The sequence below is a fragment of the Camarhynchus parvulus genome, chromosome 1 (genome assembly GCF_901933205.1).
Source record: "Camarhynchus parvulus chromosome 1, STF_HiC, whole genome shotgun sequence".
NCBI lineage: Eukaryota > Metazoa > Chordata > Aves > Passeriformes > Thraupidae > Camarhynchus > Camarhynchus parvulus.
Genome location: NC_044571.1, coordinates 8,956,366 through 8,973,388, shown reverse-complemented (window position 1 = coordinate 8,973,388; position 17,023 = coordinate 8,956,366). Strand labels below are relative to the sequence as shown.

The window sequence follows — 17,023 nt, the reverse complement described above, 5'->3', positions numbered from 1 at the left end:
GCTTATTCTGAGAGTTTCCTTTTCTCTTTTTCTGTTGGTAGTATGTCATCAGTCACTCACAGCTGGAAACCAGGACCCTGCAGGTTTCTGTCTGGCACTATGACAGATTTGGACGGAACAGCTTCCTTGGGGAAGTGGAAATTCCATTCGATTCCTGGAACTTTGAAAATCAGGGTGATGAGTGGTTTGTGCTCCAGCCCAAGGTAAGGGTTTCCAGGACTGGTGAAAGTGCTGTGAAGCAAATTTAGCAAGAGTTAGTTATTTTTTTCCTTTGGAACTTTTTTATAAAGCAGGACTTTATAAGTGTCTAATATGACAATAAAAAAAATTACTTATTCTTAATTCAATAAAAGCTTGCTGGTTTTAAAGTCTTCATAAAGTTTTTGCATATGATTGGCTAATTAATAACAATAACCAAAAAAAGCTTATGGTTTAGAGAAACCATAAGTTCATCCTGTAATAAACTCCAATAAAAAATGACTTAGTAAATACATTCATCTTTTAAAAAACACATAAAACAAATAACTTTCCCACCATTCCCCTAACCCAACCCTTAAGAGGTTACTAAAGAAACAAGATTTATTTTTTTCGGTTCAAAGTGCTTTACACCTTTCAGATGTGACAAAACAACTTCTTAATCTCTCTAATTCACCTTAAACAGAGAGGCACAAGAAAAAGCTTCTGAGCCAGCAGATTGAGAGGTCTGTGAAACAGAGCATGCCCTGTACTGAGGGGAGGGCAGGGTAACTTCTGTGCCTCCCCTGCTTTGGCAAAGGTGTTCAGGTTTGGAAGAGATTCAAAGAGCTGCTGTCAACTAGAGGATTAAAGGCTTCTCTGTTGCTTGCTCCTGCAGCAGCCATAATCCCCAGGAATTCCAGGGGTTTAGATTGACATTTAAGAAAGTGTATCTTTCTAATTTCAAAAAAATATAAGGCGTGCAGCTAATATTGTCAAGGTTGACCAGGTGATTTGGTTTTTCTATGTTCATTACATTTAAGGAAATCATATTATCTTTTGGGTTTCAGGAGAGAATGTTTAATTTTTGCCTTTCTATCAGGTGGGAGATGGATCTGTTGCTCTGTAATTAATTTCTAGGTAATTTCTTTTAATCCTAATGGGAAAATAACAAAAATAGTCATGAAGCTCTCCTGCTCAGGAAAATAAGTAATGAGTAACTAAGCATTTCAGCCAGTCCAATTGGAAGGCGGTATCTGATTCTTTCCAATACCATTAAAAGGATTTTTAAATTACTTATTTTAATGTCAAAGTAAGCAAACACAGAATTGGTGTCTGCCTCCTAAGTTGTTACCAATAATGTTTCTAAACTTAGAACACTGCTAAAGTTTTTGATCAGCAAGGATGATATTAAAAAAAATAAATTATTACTACTAAAAGAAGCACTGGCTAATATCCATGCAAAAAATGCACACAATTCTCCTATATGGACTCCTGATAGGGACAGGAATGGAGGAATGGCAATCAAACATTTTCTGGGATTTATTACAGTGCTTTGTTTGTTTTATGATGAATCATTTAGCTGCTTCAGTGAAAAGGTTGGAGACTTGAAGATGTGTTTCTTCTATGAGCATTGAGAGATCTCTTTTCCAGAGGAGTGTGATTAAGTCAGAAAAAGTAGAGAAAATATTTCTGTGGCTAAAGAGAGGACAGAGACACGTGGGTTTGGAGGAGAGGCTGACAATTTTTTTTTCTGACATTAGGACTTACACCATTGCTTGTCCACTAGCAGAACTAAATAAAAAATAACCTTTGATGCTTTCATGGGAAACTTGATCCTAAACTTGCTTAGTTTAGGCCAACAGTGAGCTGCCTGACTGGCACAATTTAGATGTGTAAATTATTCCACAGCCATTTACTGCAGGTTTTCTTTAGTCCTTTGTTGTAGCAGCTGGCATTGGACACTGGGGTCAGACAGGACTGTTTTTCTCAGTGTGTAGAGCAACACAGCAGTGCCTGTGCTGCTGTAAAAATGCTTCAAAGTCACAAAAGGGCCCTGTTGCTGTGACTAAAATTTCTTTGTTCTCTGTCCCATCCTTGGGTGCAGACTGAGCCCAGTGAGTGGTCAGTGCCTCAGCCTGGAGTCTGTGAGGTGAAGGCAATGATGGCTCTGCACACACCTTAGGAATTCCTGGTGGGGATTTTTCACTTGTTTTCTCTGGGCAGTAGAATTTTGACCTTTGGGGTGTCAGGAAACAAGCTGAATACATCTCATAGCAGTTCAGACATTCACAGGTCAGACATTCTTCTACAAACAATTCTTTTAAGGCTTCTGTGGTGCCTCGTGTGCCTCCAGCAGTGCTGGAGGATCCTCTCCCTTTATCCATGTCCTTCATCCCTCTGCAGAAATCAGGAAGATTTGTTAATTTTGCCCAAACCTAAGGACTGAAGCATGTACAGAAATAACATCAGAGAATCACAGAATGGTTTGGGTTTGAAGGGGCCTCAAAGATCACCTTGTTCAAACCCCTGCCATGGGCAGGGACAGCTCTCACTGCACCAGGCTGCTGAGAGCATCGGAGTGGCCCCAGCTCCACCAGTGAAGTCAGAGCTCTCTGTGCTGCATCCAATGTTTTTAAAATGTAGTTTCCCACTTCTTGCAAAGTGAATGAAAGTTCAGTACCCTGCCAGTGATATTATTTCAAGAAAGATGGACTGAGGAGCATTGATTGCATTCTTCTGGGTAAGATTTAAACATTTATTAAAAAGGATGTAGAAATGCAGAAATAGTAGCTGTGTGAAAAAGAAAGAAGAAACTGGGAATAACAGTTTTTAAGAAGTTTTTGTGTTTCAAAGCTGCACTCTACTCTCCCTCACCTTTGTTCCCTACACATCCAGTCAAAGAGTGACTCAGGAGTGACTTCTCTATAATCCATGAAACTAATTGCATTTTAAATCCTGACTGGTGCAAATAAAGGCTGACTATCAGCTTAAATCAGTTTATATACTCAGAAATAAGTTTGAGGGTTTTTTTTTGCTGTTGGTTTTTTTCATGGTTTTTTTACTCATGCTAGATAACTCTCTCCTCTGTGTGTTCACTGAACAGTGTCTAATGCCACATGGGTTTATTTTTCTGAGAGCTTGCATTCCCTAGCTCAGAAAGTTTTCTAAAATGTGATTGCCTCCAATTTGAATGTCTTATTATCTGAAAGTGGGCTGGTACATCTTGATGTGTTTAAGAAGTGTTTAAAGTACTCTAGATTTATTGCTACATTTCAACAGAATTAAAATCAAAAGAAAAAGTTGTATGATTAACCTTGGCTGGATTTCTGGTTGGTTTGGTTTTTTTCTCTTCAGGTGGAGGCTGTGACAGATTTTGGGCTTCAATACAAAGGAGAACTGACAGTGGTTTTACGTTACATTCCCCCAGACAGAAACCTAATGCTTCCTCTGGGACAGTTTCAAGGTAAAAACAAACATTAATAATGAGGATTTTAAAAATCATGTGATGATGATGTATTAAAAATCCTCACTTAGGGTGAAGCAATGGTAATGGTGAAGATTGAAATTATACTTTAATATGCTCATTCATAGAATCACAGAATGTTAAGGGGTGGAATGGACCCAAAAGACCACCTAAACCCAAGCCCCCTGCCATGAGCAGGGAGCTTCCACTAGACCAGGCTGCTCAAGGCCTTTTCCAACCTGGCTTCAATAGTTATGTGTAAAATGGAAATTCTGAACCATGTGTATGTTTCTTTTGCTTCATCCTTTTCTCTTACACTGAACTTAAGAAGAGAGAATGGAAGAGGAATATGCAGTCAATGGTTGATGCATGGCTCTGACCTAATTAAAACCAAAATCCAGACATTAGGTAACACGATCAAGGGCAGCCACAGAGAAATAAATTGTCTGCATTGTAGTCTGAGAGGTTTTTTTCAGTGAGTTATATACAGTGCTTAGCTGATCAAGTAAGACACCTCACTTAGAACTTCATGCTTAATTCACCTGAATCTGCCTCCTCATTTTCACCCTTTTTTCTCACTGCTTTTCCTCTGCTCAGTCTTACTGTATTACTGCTGCAATTTAGTCCTGTAAAATCTTATTTGAGTTCTTGAGGGTGAGCCATTATTTTCATCAGCAATGAACAAGGGAGGAGAGTTACTCTTTGCATTGTGTTAGCATGAGGAACAGCAATCCTTCGAAGTGAGAGCAATCACTGGGTAGCACCTGAGTGTACATGGATATACCAGATGCAGGAATATCACTGTCTCAGTGACAGTATTGCTTGTTAACATTTCCATTTGATGGATTAGATTCCTTCCTTCTCCTTTCTTCTTTTTTTTTTGACAGATGATATTCCCTCTACTAGTATTAGGGTTTACTCAAGGTTTGCTCCCTTAAAAGCTCATTGTTATCAGCTCAGTTCAGATACAGCCTGCATTTTTTAAAATTAGTACATTTTAACATCACTCCTGATGATTATTTTAAAAATGTAGCCAAGACAATTTACATTTTTAAATCAGTCTTACAATATATACTGATATATTATATCTACTAGATATTATATTATATCTATTAGATATTATATTATATCTGTTAGAACAGAGTCAGGGACTCAGCCTGGAGTCTGTGAGTATATAATATATACTACAATATAATTTCTGATTGTAATTTTGCCACTTTGTTCTATCCTTAGGAAAGAGAGGCTTCAAAAAAGGAAAGAAAGGAGATTCTCATCTGCCATCTGGAGGCATATTAGAAGTCCTCATCAAAGAAGCAAAGAATTTAACAGCAGTAAAATCAGGAGGCACATCTGATACTTTTGTTAAAGGGTTTGTGGGGTTTTTTCCTCTCCTTTTCTCCTTTTTTAATGACTGCACTGGAACTAATTTAAGATTTGTATCACATGCCTGTAAGCACATGAGTACACAAAAATTTTGCATAGGATGACAACATATGTGTGTTTTTTAGATATGCAGCATTTTGTGTTGGACACTCAAAATCCAAACTACACAGAATGCTTGTGTTTGAAAAAAATTAACCAAATCCTGCATCTCTCATTATAATGGATTTCTCATAAATGTAGGATATGCATTATAAATGTTGCATTTAGGAATTAATAGATATCATAAAACATTTTTCTTTGCCATTTTTTGCTCTGAATGTTAGTTTTCAGGCTTGCTGATTTCTAGATATGTTCCAATTCATGCTAATGGGTGGAGTGTTGTTACTGAACGGGGTCCATAGGAAACATCCTGTCTTTAATTCCCTGGAGCAGCTTAGAATTTATCTTGATCTTCTACTGTGCTTAAAATTATCACTCAGTGCATACATTTCAAGTAGAGAAAGTAATTTAAATTCCTTTCTGGACAATCTCTTCTTGCACTTTGAGATGGACACCGGACATGATGACTCCAGAGAGGTCCCTTCTAGCCAATGTTTTTATGACTCTGTCTGTATTTAGCCTCACTGATATAAAAAGTTTGTAGTTGAGTCTTGGGGCAAGGAGACTGAATTCCAATTTCTGCTTGTGGTAACTGACACTGTAGGTATGAGAACAAAGGGAGCACAAATGCAAAATAAGTACTTGAGGTAGATGCTTAACATAATACCAGTGGGAAGATGGGGTCCTGATCCCATTTGAGCCTCTACATGATTGTTATACATTATGAATACAATGTGAAAATCCACTTCCATATTCATTTTCCTTTAACTCCCAGGTACCTGCTCCCAGATGACAGCAAAGCTACAAAACACAAAACTCCCATAGTAAAAAGGAGTGTGAACCCCCAGTGGAATCACACCTTTGCCTTCAGTGGTTTGAATTCAGGGGACATAAGGAATGTCTGCCTGGAGCTGACTGTGTGGGACAAGGAGTCACTTTCCAGTAATATTTTTTTGGGAGGTGTCCGTTTGAGCACTGGAAATGGTAAGGTCCCATCTGACTCATGTTGCTTTTGTTATTCTGCTCTCCTCTTTCCTGGTTCATGTGTATGAAGGACAGAAATGTCACTGAGTTTTTTGAAAATACACAGGAAGTTTTGCAATTTGAAAATGGAGAAAAGGCAACATGTAGGTAATCTGTAGATTATTTAGTTCTTTCCTCCACAGAATGAGACAGAAAAATTATGTGCCCATTTGTATTTCTGCACAATCTAAAAGAACTGTGAATACTTTGGGAAGCATTCCTCAGCATCCCAGTGAGAAGGAGTCAGCTACTTCTGTGCAGCCTTTCTGCTGGCCATGGTGTGAGCTGGAAGAGGTGTGAATCCATTCCCCTGTGCTGGGAAAAGTTGTTTGTGGTGCAGTGTGGGGAGGTTTATGACCCTCTGCCCATGTGCCTGAAGGTGTTCAATGACAAACTAGGGCTCTCCAGGAGCTGTGTGTTTTCAGTACAACTCCCTGTGCAGGTGGAAGTGTAAGGTGCTTGTCATTTCTCTTGCACACTGTTGTAAATGAGGAGTGATGTTATCCATCTGCTTCCTAAAATGGCAAATTCCCATGTTTTTACAATTGCCAGGTGTGAGCAATGGCAAGGAGGTTGACTGGATGGACTCCCAAGGGGAAGAGCAGCACCTCTGGCAGAAGATGATTGACAGCCCAGGAGCTGCAGTGGAAGGGGTGTTGATGCTGAGATCCAGCATGGGGAAACGCAGACTCTGAAGGGCTTTGACTGCTGGGAGGTGCCACAGCTACTCCTGGCTACAGGGGTGTCCAGGCTCCTGTCACTTGGCCCGTTGAACCTGAGAAGGGTTGCACCCTTTGCCTTGGATATTAAGGCTCTGAGTGAGACTTTAATGCATTCTGCACTTTCATGCACACATTCCTTACCCAGGCTTCTTGTGTGAATTGTTTCTCCTGAAGCCAGTGAGAACAGGACCTTGCACAGAGATCATTCTGGCTTTGTCTGTCCCCTCTGGTGGCTGGTGTGCAGCTGCTGAGCATTCTGCCTGAGGCTGCTCAGAGTGAGCAAACCCCCTCACTGGTCATTTAGTGAGTGATGCCAGGTTTATGAATCTCCTTCTGGCTCAGGGATGGCCCAATAGGCAGCAGTGGTACAGCACGAGCAGATTCAGAGTGAGTCTGTGCTTTGGTGTTTGTAAATTAAGAAGCCATAATGTTATGAAGGACAACAAACAGTGTTTGTTCATGGTGTTTGCTCGTTGGGCTGTGCAGGGGTGCAGCATGACAGGCTTGGGACCAAAACCCAGCCAAGCAGGGCCAATGCAGTGTTGCACTGCCCTAGAACCAGGCAGCAGTGGGCTGGTGGGCAGTGCTGGTGTCCTGGCATCCTCTGGGTATTTTAATGCACATGTATAAAAGGCAGACTTGCTTCAAAGAGCCTCTAATGAAAATAAATCTTAACAAATCTTCAGTTTCCAGAACTGCATGATGCTGCTGGTTTTCATTCAGTTGACAGCTCTAGCCAAGACCTTCTGATGTCATTGAATGGAGGGAATATGTCCACATGCCAGTCCCCATCTGATGTGTTGCTGAGATGAGACACATGCCAGGTTTGGACAGAGTTAGCTAAAACTTGATTCAACAGATTGTATAGAACAGAATGGGATTAAAGCACATGCCAAAATGATTTGCATAATTGTAAAATCTCCTCTGAATGGGCTGGGGTCCCACCCAGGCCCATGCACATTATTTATAATCCAAGTAGGACATTTTTTCCCCTGAACATCCCCCAGTGGATTTGATGATGAGTGGGTCTTGGCCAATACAATCATTAATCTTATTAACCATGACAATTGTTCAACCGTAATTTTGTGGTCCTCAAGGTGCAAGACAAAGGAAGATCAGGAAACTGGGTGAACAGCATTTCTTCTGAACTTTCCACAATTAGAACACAGCTTTCTATTTGCACTAGTAAATGCACCTATAGCTATTCCTAAATTTTTTTCCCGTAAAAGTTTATTGCAAGAAATCTGTATTGCACAACAGAATATAATCTGATAGCTAAGCAACTACAGCTGGAGATCTTGACATCTGTAGTTGTCCTAGTGTGCAATTAAGTACATGTATTTAGAGCTGAACTCAAAACCTTAAAATGTAACATTAATTCTTCTCATTTTAAGATATTTTATGCTGTTTCTTGTTGGAGTGGCTGGAAACTGCAGGAAAGTTTACAGTCAGTCTTTTAAAATCATAATATTATTGGATTTTTAAAAAGTATTTATTCATGTTGAAAACAGTAGTTTTAATAAAATTATTTGTTTCTTTGTGCAGAAGTTATTTCAAAATTCTGATATGACTTTTAAAAGTCACTGGAGGTATTGCTTGCCCAGTTGGAGACTCAGCATTTTCAGAAATTACGAAGTCATCTTTGAAACTGAAAATTCTCCTACAGAATCTTAGATTGGGAACCAAACATCAGCGGTTACTCAAGAAAACTGACTTCATTTTCCTTCTTTATCTTTTCTTTATTTTTGTCTGAAGTTCAGCTGAAATTGGGCAGTGAGGGAAGTCTAGTTTGGTTTTAGCTGACTTTTAATTTTTCTAACCTAAATGATTCTGTCATTCTACAAATCTGTGCCGCAGGTGCTGCGAGCCCATAAATTAGAGCACAAATATCAAGCACACAACATTTTATGACTTTGTTCTTATCACCATAGTCTGTCTTTAATATTAGATTATTTTTTATCAGTATCTTCTAAAGTGACCAAACCTAACTTTTGACACATTAACTACCTCTCTCTTTAATACAATTGTTTTGAGTTGTTTTCTGTACTACAAACCTGAATTTATTTTGGGAATAATAATTACATTGACATGTAGGCACAAACTTGTGTTTTTGTTTTTTTTTTTTGCTAGAAGTTTTTTTCAAACAGATAAACTTGTTGAATGTAAAGAAAATGGTTCTTCAAGGTAAAATTCCAGCTCAAGTTGTAGAGGAACACTGGTCTGTTGAATGGTTTGCCTTGATTAATTTTGATGGCAAAAATAATAACAAAAAAATTCCTCCAAGTTGGACCTTGGAATGGGCATTTTTTCATTTGCCAAACTGAAAAAAACATAAAATAATTTTAAATTTAATTTACTTTTGCATGGAGCACAAGCTTTTGCCTAATTTTTGAATGGTACTTCCTAATCTCCTAAGCATGAATGTTTTGGCTAAATCACATCTTGCTTTGAAACAAAAAAATTTGTATTTCACTGCTTCAACTTCTGCCCATTTTGATCATAAGATAGAGTTTGTGATGAATGGCTGTGAATCTGGGAAGTGTCACCCATCTCACACATGGGCTTTAAGCTCTGCCCTTTCCTTCCAAGGGGCCAAAAAGTCACTCTGAGCCCACACCTGAAGTCACAGGCTGGGCTCTGAGCAGGCTGCAGCTCAGCCTATGCAAGGAACAGTTTCACCTGGGAAGGAATTCCAGCCAAGGTGGTGGTGATTGCCATTGCTGGGGCTTGGGGTAGAAGAGTGGGACGACCTCCTGGGTTAGCAGGGACAGTTCTGCAGCATGGTGTCACTATAAAACCTGTCATACTCACCAGAGCCTCGGAGAGATGATGAGCATCAGATAAACACCAGAGCGATTTGGAAAGTTTTGCTGTTCTCTGATGTTATCAGCCCATTTGTAGGAATCATCTGATTTATGGAAAATGTCACATTTAATTATGTCTCTCATCTCTTTGTTCTCTCCTTCTGTAAAGATGGTTTATGGTTTGGAAAAAGCACAAGATGATTAACTGCAGATGTGATTTCTTGTTTCCCGGATATTTGAATTAATTGCCCATAATTGTGCGTCATCATGCACTGTGTGTTACCAGGCTGAACAAAAAAGACAGAAAGCCAGGAATTAGACCAAAGCCTTCCTTTTCTATCTGTATTTGTAATATTGAAGGTGCATGAATGGTTTATTCAAAGCTAATTTTTGGGAGGAAATGGCCACAATTTTAACACTGATTCATAAACTCGTGCCCTGAGTAAACAGATACAGCAGAGCTGATGTTTCTGAAGTCTTTTTCTACACAGACCTGAGCAACTGAAGCTGCATCAGTGGAGAAGAAATCTGCTCTATGGTGGGTGCAGAAAATGTGTTACAAAACACATTTTACTCTGCTACATATTCTTCTAGCAAGGTTTGTGATTACATTTTGAGAGTTCAACCCATTAAGAAGAATAAAAGTGCAACTTTAGCTGTAAAAGGTCAAGTTGGGCCAGTAAACACATCTACACACAGTGCCAATAACTATCAAAAAGAGCTGATGCCGAGGGCTTTCCAAGCCCCGCCAGCAGATTTTGGTATCCAGCCCTGCTCTCTGGTGATTTTTTCCATCAGCTGAATGGGGACTTCAGGCTTCTAAACCTGCTTGCATGTTGAGATTCCAAAACCAGATGAAATAGGTTTGAAATGTCCTTCCTATCTCCTCTACCTCCACCATGTTACACTTGAGTGAGATAAGAGGAAAGCTGCAAAGACCAGGGGCTGCTGTTGCTGCCGTTTTCCTGCGCTAATCCAAGTGCCACTGCTTCCCTTGGATGCCTTTCAGATGTCACATTTCCATCCTTTTCCAGCTGTAATGGTTTAAGAGAGAAAGCATTGGGATAGTGAGCATGTTTTGATCATGGTACATTAGACTGGAAGCTTTTTCTTCTGTGCCTCTTTCAGTGCAGATTATGCTGAGGCAGCATGAATGAAGCATTTTTATATATTAATTTTTGATTTTTCTTTTCCTGACTGGTTAAACTCTGCTAAATGCAATTATTCTAAGCTGTATTCTGCAAAATACCAACTCAACTACAACAGCAGAGCAGCCTTTGAGCATCCACTGGTCCTAACTGATAAGGAGAAGTAGCAGCAGGGTTGCATTTTAGTCTGGCGTAATTTTGATTTCTTGATGGCTCTGCACATTGCCCAGCTTCAGGAATGTAAAGTTTGCAGTTTGTTTTGTAGCATCCATGAAGAGAAAAGCTGCATGGATTTCTTACACCTTTGGAGAAGAGATCAGAGCCCTGTTTCCACAGCTGTCTGGTTTGTGGGCTCACACAAGATAATAAGAGTTGTACCTGAATCTTTGCAAGGGTTTATTTTCCCTTTACCCCTCCCTTCAGTTCAGCAGCCTGACCAGAAGGTTCTCCCTGGACTCTGATCCCCAGTATCTGGGAGGAGGCAGCGTGCACAAGTGATGGGAGAGCCCCACTTATTTTCTTCTATATGAAGTTAAGACTGAAATTTTTCTTTGCTAACACACAGTACTGATTTTCAGCACTTTGCCACCATGACAGAAAAAAGTATCTTCTGTGAGCTGACCCATGCACTTTGTAAACTTTTTGTGTTTCAACTAATTAGTTATTTTTTTTTCTACCCCAGAAATGTTAACATTTGAGAACCCTAGAGAAATGATGGTGAATTCCAGAACAGGATGCAGATGTTTATTTGCAGTGATGCCCTTTACCACTGCTCAGCAGGAGATGCTGAGGAGAAGCATGCTAACAGAACCTTACCACTGTGCCCATGAATCTCCTCCCTGATGATTTCATGTTTTCAAATCCTGTTTAATAAGTGATATTACAGTGTTAATTATACTGTGTATATTAACACTGGAAACTGAATCTCAGCTTGCATTTGAGGTGACTTTTTAGGTTGTTTTTGAAACTCACCCTGGCTGCATCTTGACCTTTTATTTAGATTATTTATTTCAACAATCCTACTTTGTGGCAGTAACATTTACATGGCTGTGTGCTACTGCTCCTGACAGCTCTCTGTATATTTTTGAGAATAGTTCTAATTGTTGAGGTTTGCCTAAAGCCAAGCATAGTCATTTGTTGCAGCAGTTAGAGAATGTCACATATCCCTCGTGCTGCCTTTGTTCTGCTAAAAATCTGTTGCTAGCAATTTGTTTAATTATTCTGGTGGACATGAACAGTAGTAGCAGTAAATGGTATTGCAGTATGTTAAGCTTTGCCCAAATTGAGACAAAGCAATGTTTTCTGCTGAGGACATTTTTGTACTGTGCATTGTACATTGTTTTGTGGACAAAGATGGCTGGTAAGACATTTGCAGCTGTTGTCAAGAATTCTGTTATGTCTTCTAAATTAAAGTGCTGAAATGCTGCTGTGTCTTTGTCTCTCCTAAAATGAGTAACAGGAAACTATGTATCCTCTATGTATCTCACTGAGGTAAAGACATCTCTTATATGTGATGCCTAATGCAAGGGGCCTTGCATGTTTTCGGAGGTGAGACTCCATTGATGGTGTCTCTGTCTCTCCTTTTCTTGTCTTAAAAGCACTTCAAGTGTAGAAATTAAGCTATTTTTGATTTCATAAGCATTAAATCTGATTTCTTTTAAATACACAATTCTAAGGAAAAGGAAAATATAGCATTTTCCTCCTTGCTATAAAATTATTTTACACGTATATTAACTCCACCTGTTCAACAGGTCCTCACCTCCATCTCTGAATCTCCTGCCTCTTCCCTAGTTCAAGGTCCTGCCCACCTGAAAATTCAGGTATGTTCAAAATGCTTCTTTTCTCTAATTTCTGCTCCTGATTTATTTTTAATCATTATTATAAGAAAACAAGCAACAAGCATCGACCCCTTAATTTACGCTTTCAGCAGAGTCGTGTTCCCTTCAACTTACCTCAGAGCTGAGGGCTCTCTTACATCTTCTTGTGATTCCCCTCGGCTTTTGTGTCTTGCTGTGCCTTCCCAGTGAGAAAGGAGGCAAACCCTGGGCTCAGGCTTGTGCTGCCTCTGCTCAGTCTGAAAGCTTGGCTCAGTTCCTGTGCCCAGGTTGAGGGGAGACCAGCTCAGCAGGGCTCAGTGGTCTCTTGGTTTGAGTTCAGGGTCTTTTGCCCTCACACCACTCTTGTCTAGCTCATCTGTGCTGGTTCTGGCCTTTATGGGCAGGTCAGACACCCAAAAACTGGAAGGCAGCTGCAGGTAGGGAAAAGCCCTCCTGCCATTTCTTTGCTCTCTGTACCTTGGCTCAGGACAGTACTCAAAGACTTGCTTGAGGGTCTGGAAGACATCTCTGTCACTCCTGTACAACTGAATATTAGTTTTTCCTCCCCTTCTCTTGGAGGTGATAGATGACTAATTATCCTTGTAAATCTGAAGTCAGGGCCATGCTATTTATTGAAATTCAGGTTTTGGTTACTTTCTGGCTGTGTGGGTGGCAATGGGAGACATGTTGGTAGCTAGATATGCACTAGCACATTCTGCATGGACACTGGCATTCCTATTTGTTCCCTCTGTGTTTCACAGAGCATGCAGCAGCTGGGTCACTGCTTGGAAGAGGCCAGAAAAAAAACATATGTGCTCTCCTCAGCTGCCCATGTCCTCACTGGCTCCTCTAGACCAGGCAGCCTTGCTGCTCTCTGCCTTCCAGCACCTGCAGGTGGTTTGCCACTCTTCCCTTCACCAAGCTGCCATAAAAAATGTCCTCCAGCCACAAATGGGGAGAGAGAAATGGGCAGCAGCTGCATGGCCAAGAGGAGCTGTGCCACCTCCCGATGGTGTGAAGCACTTTTTGCTTCATGTGGATGTACAGCAGGAGCAGAGACTGTGGTGTGTGGCTGGAAGTGATTGAGCACTGAGATTGCACAGCCTGAGCTCTATTATTCCCCCACCTCAACTTAAAAAGTGGGCCGTGATCATTAGAGTATTTAAATACACTCCAGGTTACTCTTTAGGCTCTGCATTTTCATTAATTATGTGATGCAGTCTGACTCATGCTCTTATGTAAGCACTGAGCTGTAATGAAGTCCCATGTTGTGGTCGTTTAGTGCAGAGCTGTGAAGGATCATTGGTGTTTTCATTAGAACACAACACTTTCTGTCCCAGAGGGCTTTGAACTTCAAGAATGGGGATGTGCAGCTTCAAATTTGCCTCTCTTCTGCAGCTGTAGAGGAGGTGTGTGACAGCAGGGGTTGTTCTCATCTAATTAGGTGGATTATTGGGTAGAATCTGGGGAAAATCAGGCCATTTACAAAATTGCTTTTTTGCTGAGAAACTGCTGCCTCCCACAATTTATCTCAATAGTTTTGTTTGTAAAAGATGCTGCACATCAGGAACAGTAATTCTTTTCTCATCTGAAATAACTGAAGTCTTCTGGTTCACACTCAGAACTTCCAGATTGCGGTAGGAACCTCCAGCCCATGACTGTATCCACACACTGTGATATGTCACATCTCCTGCAATGAACAGCCTGGAGGTGGGATGGAAAGGGTAAGGTTTATGGCAGGTCTAATATTCCTGTTTTCAATCAGATTTGCATTTTGACAGCAGTGGTAGGATTAGAGCTATGGCAAGAAGAGTTGGGAATATGAAATAGACTCCAGCCATTGTAACTTTGAGGGAGGAGAATTTTTTGTGAAACCTTTAAAAAAAAAGTGCACTGGTGTAGATACTGAACCTTGCTTATGCAGTGTTATTTTTCTGGGACCAGAAGTGTACAGGATGAGTTACTGGAATATATTTGCATATATAAATGCTTGACTAAAGCCAGAACTACTAAATCCCTTGTTCAAACACTCCCAAGAGGCCATTCTACCAATTCCCTCCATACCATACATGCAGGCTGATTTGACTCCCAAAACAGAGATGGCACATGGTATTTTTCACTGTTCCCCACAAAAATGTACAACAGAAAATGCCAGAATCCTTGTATTACTAATCAAGAACAGCTTTTCTTAATCACAGGATTTTAAGAGATGTTCTGTGCAGAATGTAACTAGTAATCCAATCACTCATGCACTCTCCTCCACTTAATTCAATTTCCTTAACAGCCTAGTGATTGCAATCACTTCCCTGATTGTAGCAATTGTAAAGCTCTGCTCCTGTTCATGCAGTCAGGAAAGATGACTGGATGCACTGACTCTGTACCTAAATCAACATGGAGCAGCAGCAGATTGGAATTGCAGCAATACAGGAGAAAAATCAGACCCATCTGAGATTTTTATTTTTGTAATAGATTTTAAAGCATTGGAAATCAGTTGCTCTCCTTTTTCAGTGAGAAAAGTGAGGGGAAAAAAAACCCTAAACCTGTCCACTTGTGATTCATGCTCTTAAGCATGTGCTTGCAAAAGAACCTGAGCCAGAACTGGGGCCACAGCAGCCTGTGTATGAATGTGTCCTTGGGCTGCCTCTGTTCCATAGGCACAGAATCACAGAATTTGGGTTGAGATCATCTTGTTCCAATCTCCCTGCTGTGGGCAAGGAATCTTCCATGCTCCAGAGAGCCCCATCCAACCTGGCCCCGAAAACCTCCAGATTCCTGGCCCTCATCACCTGCAGAATTTCTTCCTACCATGTAATCTAAATCTGTCCTCCTTCAGCTTAAGGCCTTTCCTATCACTGCATGCCCTTCTGAAAATCCCTCTCCATCTCTCTTGCAGCTCCTTCAGGCTGCTCCAAGGTCTCCCTGGAGCCTTCTCTTCCCAGGCTGCCCAGCCCCAGTGCTCTCAGCCTGGCTCCACAGCAGAGGGGCTCCAGCCCTTGGGCCACCTGAGGCTCCTCTCTGGTCTCCTCCCACAGATCCATGTCCTTGGTGTGCCCAGCCCTGATTCCCTTAACCACTGACAGAGGGAAGGCAGCTTGGGGTGCAGCTGTGTCCAGCACCCCACAGCCTCTCACCCTCCTTGCTCCTTTACAGTGGGTTCAACATTAACTTTATTGTTTGTTTGGTCAGGTCTGGAAGAGAAATGGCAGTTCTGTGATTTCTGTCACCAGTCCTGACCCTGGCCCTTGTTCCTAACAGCAACACTTGGAAAGCACAGGGCTTCTTTACCCCTCAGCTGCTCATCCTGGCAAATCCCTGCCCCTCAGTCGCTCATCCTGGCACCCCCACCTGCAGAGTTCAGGGTGTATCCTGATCTCCTTGGCCTTTGGCACCAGCACTGCAGGGCCAAGCCATGTTTTCACAGCTGCTCTTGGGTGTTCAGCAACACTCTGCTAACACTGGGAAGCAGATCATCCTGTCCATGGCACACCCCCACACAGCTCCTCCTTGGTGCTGTCATGCTTCAGCCCACAAATTAGCTTTTGCTTGCTGGTGTCAAGGCTGACTTACCTCTCTTCACATTCACTTCCTCATTAGTTCACTTGCAGGACCAATCTTTTTTAAAAGTTTTTTGTTTTTGTTTTTGGGGTTTTTTTGTCATTTCAGAGGATGCAAGAGACCAAATTCTGGTAAGGATTGCTTTAAAGATGCTGCTAAAACTGTTCTTCTGCTGACACCACAGTAAAATTTAAAACTCTACCTTATGGTCAAAGTCAAACAAGCATTTGGCTGAGAAAAGACTGCTCTTGAGGGGCAAGAACGAACAGCACAGATGCTGGGTGCTAGCTCAGACAGTCAAATTGTGCATCATACCCTGTGAACAGGCATCCAAACTGTAACTCACAGTTTTCACTCCTCTGACACTTGTACTCTTCATGCATGATGTTTATTCTTTGAGTGGATTGTTGAGACTCTGGGGTGTAATAAAACAAATTTTTTTTTTTCCTGTTCTGATTGCCTCCTGATATTTTTTTATTAAACAGGGAAATTTTTTTGTTCATTTCAAAGTGATGACTTGCAAACAAGTATTTTCACAGCTCTGGAAGTGACAAATCCTTGATGATGTTTCCCTGGAGTAATATTTCCCTGCCATCAAATCAACAGCCTGGTCTGTCTCCAAGGTGAAGGGGGGAGAAAAAAGTCTGCTACTCCCAGACTGTTGGACATTAAAAGCCAGAAGCAGAAGAGCAGCAGGTAAGAACATATGTTCCCATTAAGAATTGCAGTACATGGGCCTTAGTAATTACTGCCCATCCTCTACACCGATCGCCGCTCCTTCATCATATTCCCTGTGGCAATGACTTCCATGCTCCTGCCATCACCAATTTTCTCCTTGCTGCTGCTGAAAATCAATGCTTGTGTTCCCTCTGGCTCATGCTTTTTGTCTGTGATTGACACTTTTTTTAGTGGAACTAAAAGGCACCAGTGGGTTCCTCATACACTTTCAATGTGAGGCTAATGTCTTTTATAATGGTTTGCAGAAAGATGTTTTGAACCAAATTCTGTATCAATCGACCAACTTTAACCCCCAAGAGGAATTTTAGACAAC

The 17,023-nt window shown here is 41.1% G+C and overlaps 1 protein-coding gene across 1 annotated transcript in view; it reads left to right on the top strand.

Annotated features, from left to right (window-relative positions):
- Positions 1 to 6,725, top strand: part of SYTL5 (synaptotagmin like 5) — a 76,537-nt gene extending 69,812 nt beyond the window's left edge. Inside the window, exons 14-18 of the mRNA XM_030953265.1 lie at positions 42 to 203; positions 3,313 to 3,421; positions 4,655 to 4,790; positions 5,679 to 5,887; positions 6,479 to 6,725. Of these exons, the coding sequence (XP_030809125.1) occupies positions 42 to 203; positions 3,313 to 3,421; positions 4,655 to 4,790; positions 5,679 to 5,887; positions 6,479 to 6,621 (759 nt within the window). The 3' untranslated portion in view covers positions 6,622 to 6,725. The remainder of the gene's footprint in view (positions 1 to 41; positions 204 to 3,312; positions 3,422 to 4,654; positions 4,791 to 5,678; positions 5,888 to 6,478) is intronic.
- The last annotated feature ends 10,298 nt before the right edge of the window (positions 6,726 to 17,023 follow it).